General features: G+C 43.7%; 1 protein-coding gene across 1 annotated transcript; it reads right to left on the reverse strand.

Moving 5' to 3' along the window:
- Window positions 1-4501: 4501 nt before the first annotated feature.
- Window positions 4502-10321, reverse strand: CMTR2 (cap methyltransferase 2). Its single transcript, XM_058846236.1, has 2 exons — window positions 10144-10321; window positions 4502-8086 (listed from the first exon to the last, which is right to left on the reverse strand). Exon 2 carries the CDS (start codon window positions 8065-8067, stop codon window positions 5776-5778), a length of 2292 nt encoding a protein of 763 aa, XP_058702219.1. The 5' UTR covers window positions 8068-8086; window positions 10144-10321; the 3' UTR covers window positions 4502-5775.
- Between the last annotated feature and the right edge of the window lie 7370 nt (window positions 10322-17691).

Raw genomic sequence — 17691 nt, forward strand, 5'->3', positions numbered from 1 at the left:
TACACAAGACAAAATAGAATCATTATTACAAGCCTTCAGTGCAAACGAGTGACGTTTAAAATTGCACTGACATATTCCAAAATTCCCGTGTCCCATTTTTGCACCTTTGCTGCTTGAAAAGTGTTTTGCTCTGTTGAGGTCCTTTGGGCATTCCTATAGCTGAAACCCAAAAGCTGTTTCAGCCTTACCTGACTCTCCTGACTTGCTCTTAGCTCCTGCCATGAATGATTAACGCAGTGGGGAATGAGGGGAAGGCTGGTGGTGTTTGGCTGTATGTTTTCATGATCTAACCATTTTTCAGGCCCATCTTTAGGAGAGCAAGGAGTGGTGGTGTAGTTTAGCTTCTTGCCTTAGCTGACCTTCCTGTGCATGGCATAACCCAGCACACACCTGCTAAAGCAATGCAGTGCAACAGCTCTGAGGAGCAAAGAGCATCCCCCCGGTGATCCCCACAGGCACAGGATCCTTCTCCCTCAGACAGCGTTACTGGCCTCACCTGGGCTTGCCTGTTGTTGGTAACCCTGTGGCAACTTCAGGTCAGGAGGGCTCCTTAGCAATCCTTGCCTTTCACACTCCCTGAAAGGTGGCATCTTCCAGACATGGCTCAGAAGGGCTTGAGGTGGGAAGGGGAAGAGAAGAGCATAGAAGCAGCACCATTTCAAGTTATGTCCCCCTGGAAAAGATACCACCCCTCTGCCAACTACAAAGAAGGTTCTGTCCATGTTTTTCCAACACTTTTCTGACACCCTGCTGGCTATTCCAACAGAACCCTGCCCTCACAGTCTCTGTAGGACACATCAGACACAGGGGCCATCTCATTTCCCATATCTTGATACCAGCTTCAATTTAATCTCTGCTGTGAAAAGCCACAGAAATGGAGTCCTTAAAACTCATCTACCTTCAAGGGAAAAAGTAAATATACAAGTTGGCTCCAAAAGCAGATGGTGTCCAAAGGAAATTATGATAATTAATCTGAGTTGTAGATTTCCAAGGGACTATTCCACTCCAGCAGCAGACCTCTAGGCCAGCGCAGCAGTTAAAAGTTTCACCACACTTTATTAATTGCTAATTACTGCTTCATTACTTCCACTCATGCTCCTGAGACTGCTGCTGTCACTGTTTCCTTCAGGGGTCACTTCAAAACTGCAGAAAGTGATGTGATGAGTAAGGTCAGTTACTGAAACATAAATAGGTCTTCTCAGCTGCTGCATGTGCTCAGCCCCAAGCCAGCTCTGAGGCCTGTTACACTCACTAAGCACAGTTTGTCATCAGGATCATATGAGAAGACTCCGAATTTGTCTAATTTACAATTGTACATTTGTAACTTCTGTTCTAGCTCCCTTTTGGTAAACCCCATTGTCCCAGCATCCAGCCTATGCAGCAGTGGCTGTCCTGCCTATTCCCTCTGTAATCTAGTGAGGAACTAGTCAGAGTTAATTTACATCTGAATTTAATCCATTTCCTACTCAAACTCTTCCCTCCAAAAAGTCTGAGCAAATCCAGTCAGAGTCTGGTCTTGAGTTTTCACATACAGAACAGTGATACTGCTGGGAATTGAAAGCTGGACAATATCCAGAGCTTTTAACAGGTTTCCAAGTCTGAAAACAGTTTCAAGCACAGAACTTTCACGAAGATAGTCATGTAATTAAGAGCCAAACCACTTATATGAATATAAATTTATGGGCTAATACCACCCTGTTTCATAATGGAAACAAAGTTAATTTGAGTTTTATTCAGCGCCAGTGCTATTAACTGTGCATCTTAGGCATAACTGAACTTTTCCATAAATCCAAATTTTGTTAACACCCTGAAATCAATTACTTTGTGATTTATAGTTAAGACCATAGTGCTGACAGTTATTAAACACCAGCTTTCTCTGGTGTTTCCACAAAAAGTGCAAGCTCACCCTAGGTGTGGACAAGCCTCTCCAGTGTTCCCAAAGAGCAAAAGTAAGTTTTTTTTGAACTAGCTTTCCTTTAATTCCCAATACAGTAGCTGGATCCAGGTCCCTTCCAGTTTGTGCTAACACTCAATGCCAGTTCAAAGAGCTGTTACGTGGCTTTCAGGTGTGACAACAAGCTTCTGCTGCCAAATATCACCATTCCCACCAGCCAGGAATCCTACAGCCACCCCAGCCCTAGCTGCACTAATCCCAAACACATCCTGTGCTGCTGATCTGCTCCATGTAGGGCTCTGCCTGCTGTCTGCACAGCTGGTCGCATGATTTGCTCCAGCTGCATGGTTGGGTACCATCAGCATCACTGCAGTAGTGAAGGCAGGGAGCTGCTCAGAGGGCTCACACAATTCTGACAGCCCCACACTCCTCTGCTAAACACTCATCTGTCAGAGCACACCATTATTTGTGGGGATGTGCAGCTGTTCAGCAGCCACCTTGAAATTAGGTTTAATTGTGACCCCAAGACAGATTTCATTACATTTCAACTCAATGGTGTTGAGTTGTGCTCTGTCATCAACCTGGGGCAGTCAACTGATTATAAAGCAAGTATTTAATCACCTTAACTCTCTAGGGACTTAAATTAAGGCACTTCACCACAGTCCCTTTATTCCTTCGTCTTAATTGAGGTTTCATTACCCACTGGTACAGGGTCATTGTTTTGAAGCACAGGTACCTGACAGCCAAGGACCCGGGGCTACCTTGGCATGAGCTTTCATTTATATCAGGCAGCATTTGCTCATTCATCTCTTTGATACCCAGATAATGATCTCTGGCTTCAGCAACAAATAAGTTTTGAATATTGATTCACTTTCACCCTGCTATCCCCCAATCTAAACAAATCAATTCACCAGCAAGTGACAGGCTCTTCTCCCTGCTATCCCCCAATTTAGATAAATCAATTCTTTAACAAGCGAGTCATCCCCAAGCACGATGATGATGCCCTTCAATAAATCTATTCAAGTTTCCTACAGAGGAAAAAAAATTATTTTAATATACAATTTCATATTATTGTTTTAATAAAAGGAGCCATTTACTGTGGTGCTCTAGTGCAAATTGTATTACAGGTAAAATTTCATCTCCCCAGTCTCCATGGGGGACACAGAGGACCTGACACAAGACAGGAAAAGGACATTTGTTAAATAGCTGTTCAGCCAGGGAGAAAGCTAATTTGCTTTGGGCTCAGTGCTTTGTCTTTGCTTTCAACACCAACTATTTAAACTTAAAAACTGCCAGGCATGCTAGTATATTAAGATCTATCAAAATTCAAATCAGATGCATAATCTAAATAATGTAGTGTATAAATTGACTTTAAGGACTGCAGAAGTTGCATATGCATCTTTTAAGGTCTGTAGCAGCAAAATTAAGACATCCATATTTTCCTTTTACTTTCCAATCTGCCGTTTCATGTCTTTAGGCGCTGTTTTTATATTGTTATATTGGGAATGCAAATATTTCATAAAACTTTTGATAAGCTTGAATACAATTCTGAGCATTTACATTTCCCTATAATTCAGTAAAACCATAAGCCCATTAAACAGTATTTCTACCAAAATCAACCAGACAATCCCTATAGCAACCACTTCCAACCCAGTCTCCTGATTTAAGGACGCTTCTGAAGTCCTCACATCCCTGAAGAACATTTTGACATTAACAGCCAAAGTCTCAAGCTTCACTAAAAGCAAGAGAGGCAACACTGTCATACAGTTCAGAATCCATTGAACTCCTCTTCTGCATAAAGATTTCCCAAAAAAACACCCAACTAGCTGTAAGGAAATGAAGTTACCAGTAAAGGATTCATTTCCTGTGGCATCTCACACCTCTAGGACACAGAATGATCCTCCCCAGCTCTCTAATTTGGTGCTTTACTTCCAAAGAGAAAGGCACTGGGAAAAACACATTAGCATTAATAATTGCAATCAAAATGAGTTAGCAAGCAGTCTCCAGACAAATTGGATAGCCAACCCAAAGACAATCACCTGGAACCCCTGGCAGTGCAGCAGAGCCAGCCCTGAGGAAAAAGGCACACAGCTTTTTCTTAATCACACCACTCAGTGAAGGCAAGCAATTAGGATGAGAACGTTTGGATAAGAATAAATAATAGACTTTGCAGACAAAAGTACAGTGTATAACAACCTTATCCTACCAGAGCAGTTGTCATAGCCAGGAGAAACTGAAGATCCTTAAGAAAATCCTTCTGCTAAGGGTTACAGCAACCACAGTGGGACATGGACTGCAAGGCTCAGTGACAAGGCCACGGGAACTGTGTGCAGGCCTCCCCCACTGCCTTGACCACATCTGCAAGCAGAGTCTCTCTAAGCTGGTAAACTCCAAAGTTAAAATTAGAGAGGAATGAAGACAACTGTACCCTTCACATATGGAGGATGGATCCAAATGGCAAGATGAGGAAAACCTGGCTAAAAAAAAAAAAAAATTAAAAAAATTAAACCTTCCCAGGCTCCCCTACTGCATTTCATTGATTTCTTCCATGTTTGGTAAAGAAACATGTAAACAGCAACACTGAAAACATAAAATAAAAGGCTTTATTTTTTCAAACAACATTTGTTTTCCTTTCTTTTTTTAAAAGAGGTCTATTAACTCTTTCAATATTTGTTGATAAAATGAAAATATACAACAGCCATGTAAATCAACATTTTTTCTCCTACTTCAAAAAATATATGCATCCTTCACACCAAAAGCACACACTGATTACTTACAACACAAAAACTTTTCAGCTGTATAACCCTGAGGGCTCCCACACAAACACGAACACACTTGTGTGCACAAGAAAGGCAGCACACAACTGATGAACTATTTGTTCAGATGGTAATACCTCAAAGCTGTTGTTTTAAGGATTTTTACCATGGAAAGGCTAGCAAATTCCAACAACTGCATGTTATATGAGCCTCTCGTGGCTAATGGAAGTTTCCTGTGTTTAAATGTCTCTTAAAGGTTCTGCTTGTTACAAGCCTAAGTGTCTACAGCCACTGGCTAATTCTTTTAGCAAATTTCATTCTTGAGAATTGAGCTCAGCTTTGGACCCATAAGAAGTCACAAGAGAGGGCTTGATGGCAATCCAAATTATTGCCTGAAGAGTAAGCAATGAACAACCAGAGGCTGAGCACTTCTCTGGCATAAACAGCTCCATTTGATCCTTCTGTCAAGTGACTGAAGTGCACAGAGAATTGGAACTCAAGATATCAGCATGGCATTCACAAAACAGCTGCAAGAATGAGATGGAGAAACCATTATCAGGCTTTGGCAAGGAAATTTTCATCTCAGTCCTCACTCACTGAAGTGCTAAAGTAAAGGCTGATATTCAAAGGCTACGAGGTGAAAATTCAGAAGCTCTTGTTTAAGAATGGCAACTGGGGACATGTACCCATAACCACCATTTCATACCATCCAAAATGGTAAGGCAACTTACACAGGATTTCCTTGACATCACCATTAAAAATGAAAATAACTGTAAATTAAAGGGATGTCAAAAGACAGTTTTTAAGGATGATAGCAAGAGGCTCTGAGGCTTATGCTCACTTGTCAGCCCTTGCTTCCACTGAATCAAGGATTCCATGTTATTCTGCATCCTAAAACACCCAGCCCAGTGGCCAGAAATCAAGCTCTGGCTTTCTTTTCTCCTATTTCCTGCAGAGAAAATGTGGTGCAAGTAGGATTGATAGCTCAGAACATCCTCCCGGCACTTTCAATGTCACACCAGTTTTGCATTAATGTTACATTCACATAAACAATGTTTTTAACACCTTCTGCCTGCCTGTGAAACAAGGTCTAGCAGCAGCAACTCAGGCAGTTGTAGAATTATTTTAAAGTGGAATGTCACTAGCCATTTGCTGCTGCTGAGCCTGCACAATCAGGTGGAGCTGTCTCTTCGCAATGGCTGTGTTTAAATCCCCTAGAAACTCCAACAGCTTGCCCTGGAGGAGAATCTCCATGGGCACGAACTGCAGAACCTGCTGGGGAGAGTCTGTGTCCAGCAAAGAGCTCATCAGTGCGTTCAGATGCTGCAGATACTCCACCACCGGCGCGGGGATGCCTCGGTACCCAACGCACAGCAAAGCGGCGCTGGTCCTCAGGGGCTCCCGCGAGGTGGGACACGCGAACGCGATGCTCCTGAAACAGCAGTGCAGGATGAACACCAGGCCAGCTGTGAAGCGCGTCAGGCAGGAGAGAACAGGCAAAACCAACGCATCTCCTGCTGCCAGCTGGGCCAATGAACGCAGAACACACTCCAAAAGCTGCTGCTGGTACTTTGGTTCTCCATCATACAACAAAGAGAAGGTGAAAGTCAGCAGCGTGGCTGAGTCCACGGGCTTTATTTCCATATTGGGCTGGCTTTCTGTGTCACAGAGAGAGGGAAAGCCCACTACAAGGCACTTGAATTGGTCACTACAACTTTCATTTAGGACTTCCTGATGGCACCTGGAAAGATCAGACACTTTTGCCAGTATGAGTTCCCCAGGAAGAACTTCACAAGAGTGACAAGGCAGCATTGATCTGCCTTTCAGCCTCCCCCCACCCAACTCTTTCACAGCTTCATTAAGACTTTCTAAGACCTGAACATCACAAAATGGAGAACACTTTACCCTTGGCAATCTTTTTCCTTCCAAAATGTACCAAAAGCTACATTCAAGGTTTGAAAATGATCCTTCCAGGATGCATGTGTTCCCAGCATTATTTAAACTGTGTTCCTCAGCCCAGTGATAAAAATAGCCCTTTGCCACTTTATCATTCCATGTCAGGGTTTCCATCACCTTCCTTTCATTGTATGTACTAAAATATTTGTTTCTTTGCCCAAACCATTTTGCATTCATGCTGCAACCAGCCTGGGATTTCTTGACAAGCCAATTACTTCTGCCAATGGGTTTCATGTGGAACTTTTGCATGAAGAACTGTACTGCACAGTCTCTTAACTTGTTGAGTTTCATCTGCTCTGCTTCTTCCATGTGCTCAAAAAGACTGATATTCTCAGAGATAGTCTCTACCTGGAACTTGTGGAAGAACATGCAACACTCTTCATGTGTTTTAAGGAATGATTCTGGTAGTGTATGCTGGGAGAAAAGGGCTTTGTTGATAATTTCTGTTCCAAAGTTCTGCATCATTTTAGGAAGAAGCAGATGAAGGCTTTCTCTGCCCATATAGCGAAGACAAACCACATAGGCCTCTGAGTTTCCAGCTTTGCTGGTGGCTGGTTTAAAGACATGGACCTCCTCAAAAGAGCAGTTTAGCAGAAAGAGCAGGTTGATAGAACAGTGTTCAAACAGAGTGAACATCTTCAAAATGAAGGACCCTCCAGTGCCCAGGATCATTAAAGCAGTGACTGTTTCACAGTAATGAAGGGGCGAGACGAGAGCTTCCTGTTCGCCTGGATTTCCCTGGCAGTCAAAGCTGCCATCAGCAGTTACCAAGTGGACTGTGGTCATACTGCTCACAAAGCTCTGAAGTCCTGTTAGATGTCTTAATGTCATCACATCCCCAGTGTTATCTGGGCCAAAGTACCACCAAGGTAACGTATTTGCTATCAGACGGTCATCCATGATCATCATAAGGGTGTCATTGGCCTCATGATAAGGGTTTAGAGTATTAGCTACCCAATTCCAGTGGCAAGGGACATGGTGGGACTTCAAGAAGTGGTTAAGGCTGGCTATAAAAGCTCCAGGTGCTTCACAGAGGTGGACAGAATTCAGTTCTCCATCTTGAAGAGCTTCTTCTGGGAGAAGAGAAAAACTACACAGGATCTCATGAAATTTGCACCATGCTTGGGTACAGAGCTCAGCATTTACAGACTTCTTCACATGAGATATTATTTTCCCTGCTTTATTGGTAAATGAGGTGTGCCGATGCCAATCCTCGAGGTTCTTATCACTTAGTTGGTTCTTCACTTCGTTCATTGAGTCCTTCAGAGCCAGGAGTGAGTGAAATTCCACATGATCACATGTAAAAGCATTGCTGGGATCTGGCAGCTTCCATTCATCATTCACTGGCTTAGTGTAAGTAAATTTCTTTGCAAAGAGCTTCTCAATTTCAGAAATAATTTCAGGACTGAACTTCTCAAGGCTGGTCTTCTGGTTAACATAAGGCTGCTTAGATTTATCCATTCTTGGGTTGATTCACAACCTGGACAACAGCAGGGGAGAAGAAACCATGTCATTCCAATCATACCAGTACAGAAATAGGAAAAGCCTTTTATAAAAAAAAAAATGTGTCCTGCTTAACAGATGTATTCTGGAACAGAAGTAAATGCTTCATGGAATAATGCACTAATGAGGAAAGTAAATGAGGGCTATCCTAAATAAGGTCATTTGGAAATCAGGAGGTTCACCAGTTCAATTGCCTCTCTTGCTATTTACATAGTAAGTGAAGAGTTGGCTGGTGCTTGGCCCTTCACTGACTCTAAATATTCTGCTCATTGTATGGGTCTAAACACTTAAACACAAATATCTCTCTCAGTCACAAAAGAGAACACACCACAAGCTCTCCAAATGCAGCAAGTGGCCCAGAAATTTTATCATCTGATTATGGCAGTTTATTATCTGAGAGCTCAAAGTATGGAGGGTGGGGATCCACAAGCAAAGGCAACTTCGAGAGGGAGCACAGCTGCTGCTGCTCCAATTTCCCAAGTGGGAACAACCCTCCCACCAGGCCCAGGGTGCTGCTGGGGGAGCCCCTCATTGGCACCCTCGAGAACTGTCCCTCAGCTGAAGGGCCCTGGAGGGATGCTGGACACCAGCCAGTGGGCAAAACTCCTTTTCTCTGCTCAGCATTACCACTCTCTGCCAGATGACTGCAAACCCTTATGTCTTCCTTTAATGACTGAAAAAACTGTGATAAATCTGAAATGAGAGGACTTGGTTACAGCTGTGGTCAATGGGAATAAGTGCTTGATGTTAAAGAAGAAAGTAGTGCTAAGTGTTGTGCTGTGAGTGGGTAAAGGCCAACAAATACAAGCACACTCCACACAAAGCTGAGGAGGCTGCTGCAATCTGCTCCACTGCTCAGCACAAAGAACACATCACACAAGTGACAGGCACTAACCAGAAATCAGCCAGCCAGCAATTTATTCCAAAGTAAGATGTTCATTTAAGCAAAATAACTTCATCAAAATTAACACCCGAGTTAGGAAATCTCTCAGCCTAACACTTTAACCATCCCTCAAGCCCTCTCCCATTCCCTCAAAAGCAAAATACAATGATCTTAAGTGTTACATAACAGTTGAATTTAAGAAAATATTGGATTAAAATTGAAAGAGCTGAGAAATTTTGGAAACAATGACCATCCTCAGCACTTTACTCTTCCTCTCAAACCCATGCAGCATCTCAGGCCATAGTCCATAGGTCTGTCTCTCCTCATCACCATCAGCCCTCTGAGGAGAAGAGAGGCGCATGGTCGCACACACAGTGGAGGTTTCATCTTGCCTCTCCCCAGTTTAAGGCCTTTCAACAGACAGGTTTAATTTCACTGTCCTCTATGCAGATGTGCTCTGGCTTTAATGTCATCCTTTCTTGTAGGATGTTCTGGGGAATGAGGAAAACTGGGGAAAACACAGGCCATTATGCCCTGGACTAGTTTATTTCATTTTAAACACCAACTATAAGCTTTTAATTACAGCTCACCACAGTTACTCATAAAAGAGGTTTGGGTTGGAAGGGACCATAAAGATCATCTTGTTCCAATCCCCCCTGCCATGGGTAGGGATACCTTCCACTGGTCCAGGTTGCTCAGAGCTCCACCCAACCTGGCCTTGGACACTTCCAGGGATGGGGAAGCTACAGCTTGTCTGGGCAACCTGTACCAGGGCCTTACCACCCTCACAGGGAAGAATTTCTTCCTAAAGGCCAATTAAAATCTCTCCTCTTTTAGTTTAAAACCGTTTTCCCTTGCCCCACTACTATCCGCCCGTGTAAAAAGTTGCTCTCCCTCTTTCGTATAAGTCTCCTTTAAGTACTGGAAAGGGCTCTAAGGTCTCCCCAGAGCGTTCTCCAAGGCTGAACAACCCCAGCTCTCTCAGCCTGTCCCAGAGGTGCTCCAGCCACAATACTAAAAAGCTCAACCCTAAATCCAAGCTCGCTCAGCGCACAGCAAGAACAGACAAACGCCTGCTTTTTCATCGCCATTTCCAGTCCCCTTCCGGCCAGGACCGGGCTCTGGGCTCGCCCCACCGCGCAGCTTCTCACCCATCCCCGCGCTCCGCTTCCGGCCCGGCCGCCTCACTCCGCCCCGGCCGCTCGTAGCGCCGCGCCCGCCCGAGGCGCCTCCCCGCGCCGCCCGCTCCGTACGCGAGGCCGCGGCCTCAGCGCGGCCCGCGGCCGCTCCCGCTCCCGCTCCCGCTCTCACCCGGCGGGAGCGCGCCCAGCCCGGCCCCTCGCCCGCCGCCCGACCCGCCCTCTCCTCGGGGGCACCGCCGTGGCCCGGCCCGGCCCGGGGAGGCTCCTGCTGCTGCGGCTTTACCGTCACCGGTGGGGAAGGCTCGCCGCTGGGTTGGGTGAAGAGCAGCTGAGCCCGGTGAAGGCTGCGCAGGCCGGGCAGGCGGCAGCACGGCTAATGGCTCCATTTCCTAAACAGCGGCTTAAGAGCGGCTGTTTCTTACGAGGAAAAGCGAGCAGAGGAGCCGTCTCCGAGCAGCGGGGCAGCTCAGCAGACAGCCTTGCTGGGAGTTGTCCATGCAGCGCTTACCACGCGCTAACGCTGACAGGTTGCTCAGGAGGAAAAGAGGAGAAAAGCTTTGTCGGGATGTGTGGCCACCCGCTGGAGAGGCAGGACTGGGGCTCAGCGCCCTGTGTGTTTTACCCCGATGCCCTGGGGGCCTGAGCCCAGCGCCATCGTCTCGCAGCCCTGCAGAGGCCAGGGCTCAGCACACTCTTGAGTCTCCGGAGTCAGCAGTGATGCTCCTCCAGAGCTTACTTTGCCCTCTGTAACCCACAAGACAGGTACTTAAGAAGACTCTTCACATAGTAACCCACCTTGCTGCCCTTTCTAAATCTCCAGGACACTTGTTACACCCAGGTTGGGTTAGCAGGAGGCAAGAGCCTTGAAATACTAACAGTCATAATGAGCATCACTGAGCATCCACTGCAGCATCCCTGGAAACACTCAGACACTTTAGACAGCAAAGCAGCGTCTAATCTGCACACAGAAGCAGAAAGGTTAAAGCATGTTCATTTATACAGTAGACAGCAGGTGCAAGTTGCTTTTGAGATTTTAAATACTGTGGGGATTTTCCTATATGCAGTTTCAGGAATGTGGCACTCCCCAGGCCTTCTGGGAACAAATAGCCAACAATGGAGCATGAGTAGGCAAAAATCCTTTTGCTTTAATACCAGGCTTCCTGCTATTGATTTTTACAATCTCACATATTCTTCATGAAGCTCAATCCACTCCTAAGCCAGAAGTAGTTTTGGTAGAGAAATTCAGTGCTTATCAGTACTAGGCACTCCAGAACTGATAACTTGGGGAAATTTTGCTTGAAGCCCAGTCACGGGAAAAAAACCCAAAACCCTACCATGTCTATCTTAAGGATATTATAATGTATACATAAGGGACCTTTTCTCCCACTCTAGGTACATGAGAGAATTTGTGTGTTAAAGTCATAACTGAGCACAGGGATCTATAACCAGACAACTTTCCTCCCCTCTTTTAGACTAATTGCTTGCTTTCTAAAAGAAGCAATATTACTGCAAAATAGAAAGAATCTTAGGGTAGAAAAAGCCCAGTGCTACCTGTAAACAGGAATACAGGACTAACACTCTTTAAATCTCTGGAGGGGAAAAAAAGAATGTATTTTTCAAGCCAACACTGTCATATTGACCCCTAATAGTGGTGTAACAAAATGGTACTTACTGGCTGCCTCATCAGAAAGAAGTTTTACCTAATGAGAAAGGGCTGAGGTGAAGATGGAAGATTTCTCTGTCTCAGTGCCTCTTCACCCTTTGACTAGCCTGTTTGGAAATCACCTTTACCCTACCAACATCTTTAGCTATGTAAACGTAGAGAGAGAGCTGGGGCAAATGAATGAAAGCAGATGAGCAGCTGGTGAGGTGGGGAGCTGAGAGTGTGGAGGGTTCTCCAGTGCTTGGTCTGGTCTCTTTTGATTGTACAGGGCACACACTAATGGCACTGCTAAAATCTTATCTTTAGGTCATGAGAATTTAAAGTTAGTGGGAAGGTCAGAGATATGCTACAGAAATGTTTGTGTTTGTAGTAAAAGGCTGAACAGAGCTTTCCCTTAGTTTTGGCTTTCTCTCTGTTATTTCCAGTGGTGCTGTTTTGGTTGCCTTCCTTTTGTTGTTTCTGTGTACTCACACACCAGCCACAAGGTTTACACTGACTGACTTCTGTGTGCCATAGGCAATTAAAGCATTGAGTTTAATGGTTGATTCTTTTTAATTTCTTCTTAAACACATCACTTTTCACATGCTCTTGAGTGCTTGGATTACATTACCAAGAGAACAGCTACAATTCACCTCGTAGGGGAAAGTGGTATGTAAGCAGGACTTGACATTTGCATTCCTACCCTGCCAGGCTTTTACTGTAGCTTGGAGCTTCTCAGTGCCACACTCTCCTGGACTCCTGGAGATAAGGCTTTTCCAAATCACAGGAGAGAACAATTCATCACTGACCACATGACAGCACAAGAGTCCTAGCTAAAAGAAATGCGATTAAATAACATGCTTAAGAGAAATGTGATGCTTTTTCTGGAATTAAACTTTTAACTCAGCTTGTGAGCTTCAGGATCCTCCTATGTTTTCAGAAATGTCTTCAAGTTAAAGCAGAAATTTGAGTTCATACTTCTATCTTACGCAAAATAATATCTCTCTTTTTTGTTTGTTTGTTGGTTGGTTTGTTTGGTTTGGTTTTTTTGGTCCATGTAAGATACTTAAAATGAGAACATAGCACTTTCTTCCTGCTTCTATGGAGCTAAACTTTTATCAGCTGATATTGACATCTGCAGCTGATATTTTCCCAATCAAACCATAACCTGTGTGCACAGATGTGGCACCAACAGCCCCAGATGGAAGCATCTGTCTTTAAGGGAATATTGGGCAGTTAAACATAGGAAATTAAACATCTCATTAAGAACAAAGTAGTCTTGTTTTGCCCCTGAATTTCTTTTTTTCTTTTGTTGATATATGGTATAACCCTACTGTGTGATGGAGCTGGGGACTATTGCTGGAGCATTTGGGAGCTCTTTCAGTCATACTGGATGTGTGCAGGGGGTTGTCTGGGGAGACTATGCTGAGCCATGGAAGAAACTTCCATAGATTCCATGGGATACCCAGTACTTCTCATCCTGTTTCTAAAGATCAGTCCCAAACCCACATAGTTTTGCATCAGATCTCACGGTGCTTTTATCCATCACTGTGCCAGATACAAGATATTTATGAATTGGGGTGACAGCATTAGTGTGGCAGAGCAGTTGAGAGAAGGCTCTCAGTCAGACATGAGAAAACTCATCCACAGTGATTATGTGGGTGATTATGATTTGATTTATTGCTAATAGAGTATCTAAACTTTGTCAGTGTGTAAATCACAACACTATCATCTGCTGCAATGTGGTACATGATGCTGGGACAGCTGGTTGCCCTTACTGAAGTGGGTTTCCGTGACCTTGGGGACTGATCTGTAAGGGTCATTCTTGTTCTGCTTCTGGCTTGCAGTCCAAAGTCAGGCAATTTTTTGTTTCATCAACAGAGGAATTGCAGCCACTATCTGCTACAAGGAAAGTGAGTTGGGAAACTCCAGTAAACAGTGTCTGATGTAACCAGTTAGTTAAATGACGTACAGTTGTCTAACCTTTGCTTCTTTAAACAAAAATCACTGAAATGAAAGGAAAAACCTGTAGACTATTCAATAATGTGTTATTATTGCACCACAAACAAGATAATGAGGAAGCATTGATCCTGTTGGAACAGCACAAATACATCCTGACAGATCATGACTACACGTGGTAGTATGTTCATCTACTGACCTCCAGAAATCAGTGTTTTCCAAAGGGGACTTTGGGGAAATGAGGAGATGTTCCTGAGACCTAGTGAAAGGTTGGGCATTTCACTGTGTGAAAGTATTATCAGTTATTGAAGAGGAAACCAGACCACAGAGCAGGATAAACTTTGGTCCTGTGTTGTTTTGATATGTGTAAATGACCTTCCCAGAGAGAGGTCACATCCTTCATAAGAAGAAGCATATTGGAGCCCCAGGCCAGCAGCTGGCTGTGGTGCCAGGGTATGAACTGCATTTACCTGTGTTGAACAGGGAAGTATATCTATTGTCAAGGATTTTTAGTGATACGTGGAGCTGTCTAGTATCATTTAATTATCTGAGAATTGTTTTCTTCTGAGACAGGCCTGAAAGCATTTCTTCCTTATTCCTTTTTTGTTCAAGTTATTTGTGTTTATTGTAGGCCAGAGGGGTACCTGGCCTTTTTAGTCTGTAGTCCACTAGGATCTGTGGTTTCTCTTGCACTTATCCTCACTGAAGTATTGTTTCAGCCCTCCATCACACTTTCCCCTGAACTCTCTGATTTTTTGCCTGCCTCAAAGCACTTCCTCATTGAAAAGCCCATCCATTCATCCCAAGCCTGACATACTGTTGATCCCTGGTTGTGCTATTTGTATCCTTTCAGAAGGTACAATTCCTTTCCCTCAAATCCCCCAATAATCTTTTTTATACTCTTTCTCTCCAAGTTCCTTGCCACAGGTACTTTTGCTTACACAAACTCCCATAGCCACAATCCCAGACTTACCATTTGCTGTTTGATACATCTAGAGCTGGAAGTGTTGGCTGGTATTAGGACATCTCTGCTCTTTTACTGATTTCTGTGATATCATTTTTTCACAGGTTTCATCAGGTTGCTTCCTCTTTCTGCCCGAGTCTCATAAAGATAGTGAGGTTTTACAGAGCAGGCATACAATCTGTGAGTGCTGTGGCTGCTCCCCTGCCAGTAAACATCATAAACCCTTTACATTAACTGATCTCTGTCCTAAAAGCCTTTTCCCACTGCCCTCACAGGAGGGCTATTTAGGACTGCATATTTTGGGCGGCTGGAAGCTTTTTTCTGACGTCTGGCCTAACTGAACACGCATCTCCTCGGTTTCCTGCTGCCTGTCTTAAATTTCTGTATCTCTCCTGCTTCCATGGCAACATTTTCTGGCTGTCATGGAAGCATTGCTTTGCTCTCATTTTGCTCAGCTAACCATGACAGGCTCTTTGAACGTCTGGTTTTCTGTTCCCCTGGCCAACCCTTTGCTGCATTCACTGTGGTCAGAGGTCTCTTTCCTGTCGATGTAAAATGAGCAGCACGCTCACCAGTCCAGGCAGATCTTGCTAGAGATTGTATTAAAATGATCTGTTGGGGAATAACTTTTCTGGTATATAATTTGATTTTATTTACCTTTGTTGTGGGTAATAAGACTCCAGTGGCTGTTTGGCTAGCCAGTGTACAGACAATAATGAATTTCCCAAACAAAGGTATTCCAAATTGCTGCAAAATTCCTGATTAATTCTTGGCAGTAATTTTTTTAATCAAACCTGGAACATATGCTTTCAGTAGTCAGCAGAAAAGCAAAATCTTTCCAAGCTTTAGCCATTTCACATTCCTCCAAAACACTGAGGCACAATCCTGGCTTAAGTATGAGAGGACTGGGAGAAATTCCCCCCAGGTAAGTGAGCACTGCATCTGTAAGGGCATGGTAATGCCTGTAGTGCTTTGGAGGCATACTTTCTTCTGGGTAGGCTGTCCCCACTGTGTAGATACTCTGAATATTTCTGCAGCTCAGTTCCTCTTCTCAAAAGAGTGATGTGCAGTACGTGTGAGAAGACTGCAAGATAATTTGATACTGTGATAATGTCAGTACACAGGGAAGTGGAGACTTTCCCTAAAGCATTAATTAAATGTTTTGAAGAAATGCTTGCAAAATACCTCACGACTCTTTTTTAGATGGAAATTGCTGTAGAAATGTACAGCATTGTTAGAAAATTATTTCAGGTGATTGTATCTGCATCCTGTAGCAGTTGAAGTCCTCAATACAGAAGCAGGGCTTGAATGACAGCCAAGGCAGTAAAATCAGGATTATAGATACAAATTGCTGCAGACACGTACAGACAGAGACAACTGAGATTCCTTCAGGACAGAAGACTCTCAATACTTTTTTTTCAGCATTATGCAATCTATTCAATACCTTCTTTTTCTAGATGAATCTGATTTGGAGTATTCCCTGCAGTCTAATTGGCATGAATACCCTCAGTGCTCAAATTAATTTTGTCCTAGTAGGATGAACGTTTATCTCGTACTTGTCCAGCCAATGCGGCATTACAGGTTAAAACTCAAGTAATTTCTGTTGCTGTTAAATAACAGACACTGCAGAAAGATAGATAAAATGGCCCCTTTTTGATAATCCTGTTTTCCATGTAAATCCAAACTAGGAAGGAGATTGTCTTAGATGAGAGCAAATTGGGAAGAGCTCTCGGGCTGTCTGATCTCTCTTGTCTGCTTTGCAAAAAATAATCAGATTAATGAACGTAATCAGATTAAAGCTGAAGAAGGGAACATATCTGAGGGGCATCAGAACTCTGCTGATACCAACAAACTGTATGGAAAATCAACATTAAGGACCTAACATTGCTCTGTAATTTAATTTAATGGCAGCAAATAATGGGTTTCAAATAAGTCCTGAGTAGTGGCAAGAGGAGCCTGGACTTCCAGAGGGCAGAAAGACGTGAGTGAGCTGGGAAGTGGCTCTAAGACCCTGGGTTTGGGTGAATGTTGCTTGGGGTGGTGGTGACTTGCAGAGTCCTTTGGCACAGTGGCTCACAGCCAAGCATTGTGGGCCCTCTTTGAGCACAGGGTTTGGTGCAGTCAAATCTACCTAAAACCATTTCTGCTCTCAGTCTGCTGTGCTTTTGTACAGAAAAACAGTGCTGAAAAGAGGAGGATATACCGAGAGCAGGCAGAGGCAGAGATGACCAAGATTCAGAAGTGTAAGAATAAGAGTGACAAAAATGAGACATATCTAAAAAATGAGAGAAAGCATGGTAAAAACAGAGTTAGAAGGAGGGCATAGAAAGGAAAATGATTTATAGATCTTTAATGTTGATTTTCCCACTGCCTCCAGCAAACCAAGAGCAAGATGCACCATGTCAGTGCAGCAATATACTGCTGGGTCCTGAAGTGGCAGCACCCACCTGCTTGTCTCTGTAGAAGAGGCATTTTAAGCTTTCTAAAAGAAAGTAAGAAAGAAATGGAAGTGTAAACTTCAGAGAGAAAGGGAGAAGGTCAAAAACTTGAGGGGAAAGCCCCTCTTTATTATTTCTATTCAGATCCATTTTCTATTTCTTCAGTGCCAACTGTATTTTTCAACAAATAAAACAGAATTATATTTTTAAATTCTGCTGTTTTTTGCAGACTCCCAGCCTGAGCTGACATTGCTGGGTTTCTGCTTTCCAGCATGAAGTAGATCTCTCTCTAAAAATGCCCTGCTTTTTTCTTGCTGTATTTATTACCTTGTTTGACTTTAAAGTTCTCAGAGACAGTTTTCTGGGGCAACAATGGTCTGTTTGATACAAGGTCTTCCAGATCAAAAAGGAAAGACGAATGTAAGAAATAAGAAATCCAAGACCTGAAATGGGTGCTGCCCAGTTCTCTAAATTTTCGTCAATGTCTGCCTGATTTGTCTAAGAATTGACAAGTTTTAATCGAGGTTTTGTCCCTGCTTGGGTTATTTATAAAT

Source organism: Poecile atricapillus, chromosome 10 (assembly GCF_030490865.1).
Source record: "Poecile atricapillus isolate bPoeAtr1 chromosome 10, bPoeAtr1.hap1, whole genome shotgun sequence".
NCBI lineage: Eukaryota > Metazoa > Chordata > Aves > Passeriformes > Paridae > Poecile > Poecile atricapillus.

What these genes read in the sequence shown, in the direction of transcription:
- CMTR2 (XM_058846236.1), bottom strand. Translation starts at nt 8,067, where the DNA reads ATGGATAAATCTAAGCAGCCTTATGTTAACCAGAAGACCAGCCTTGAG.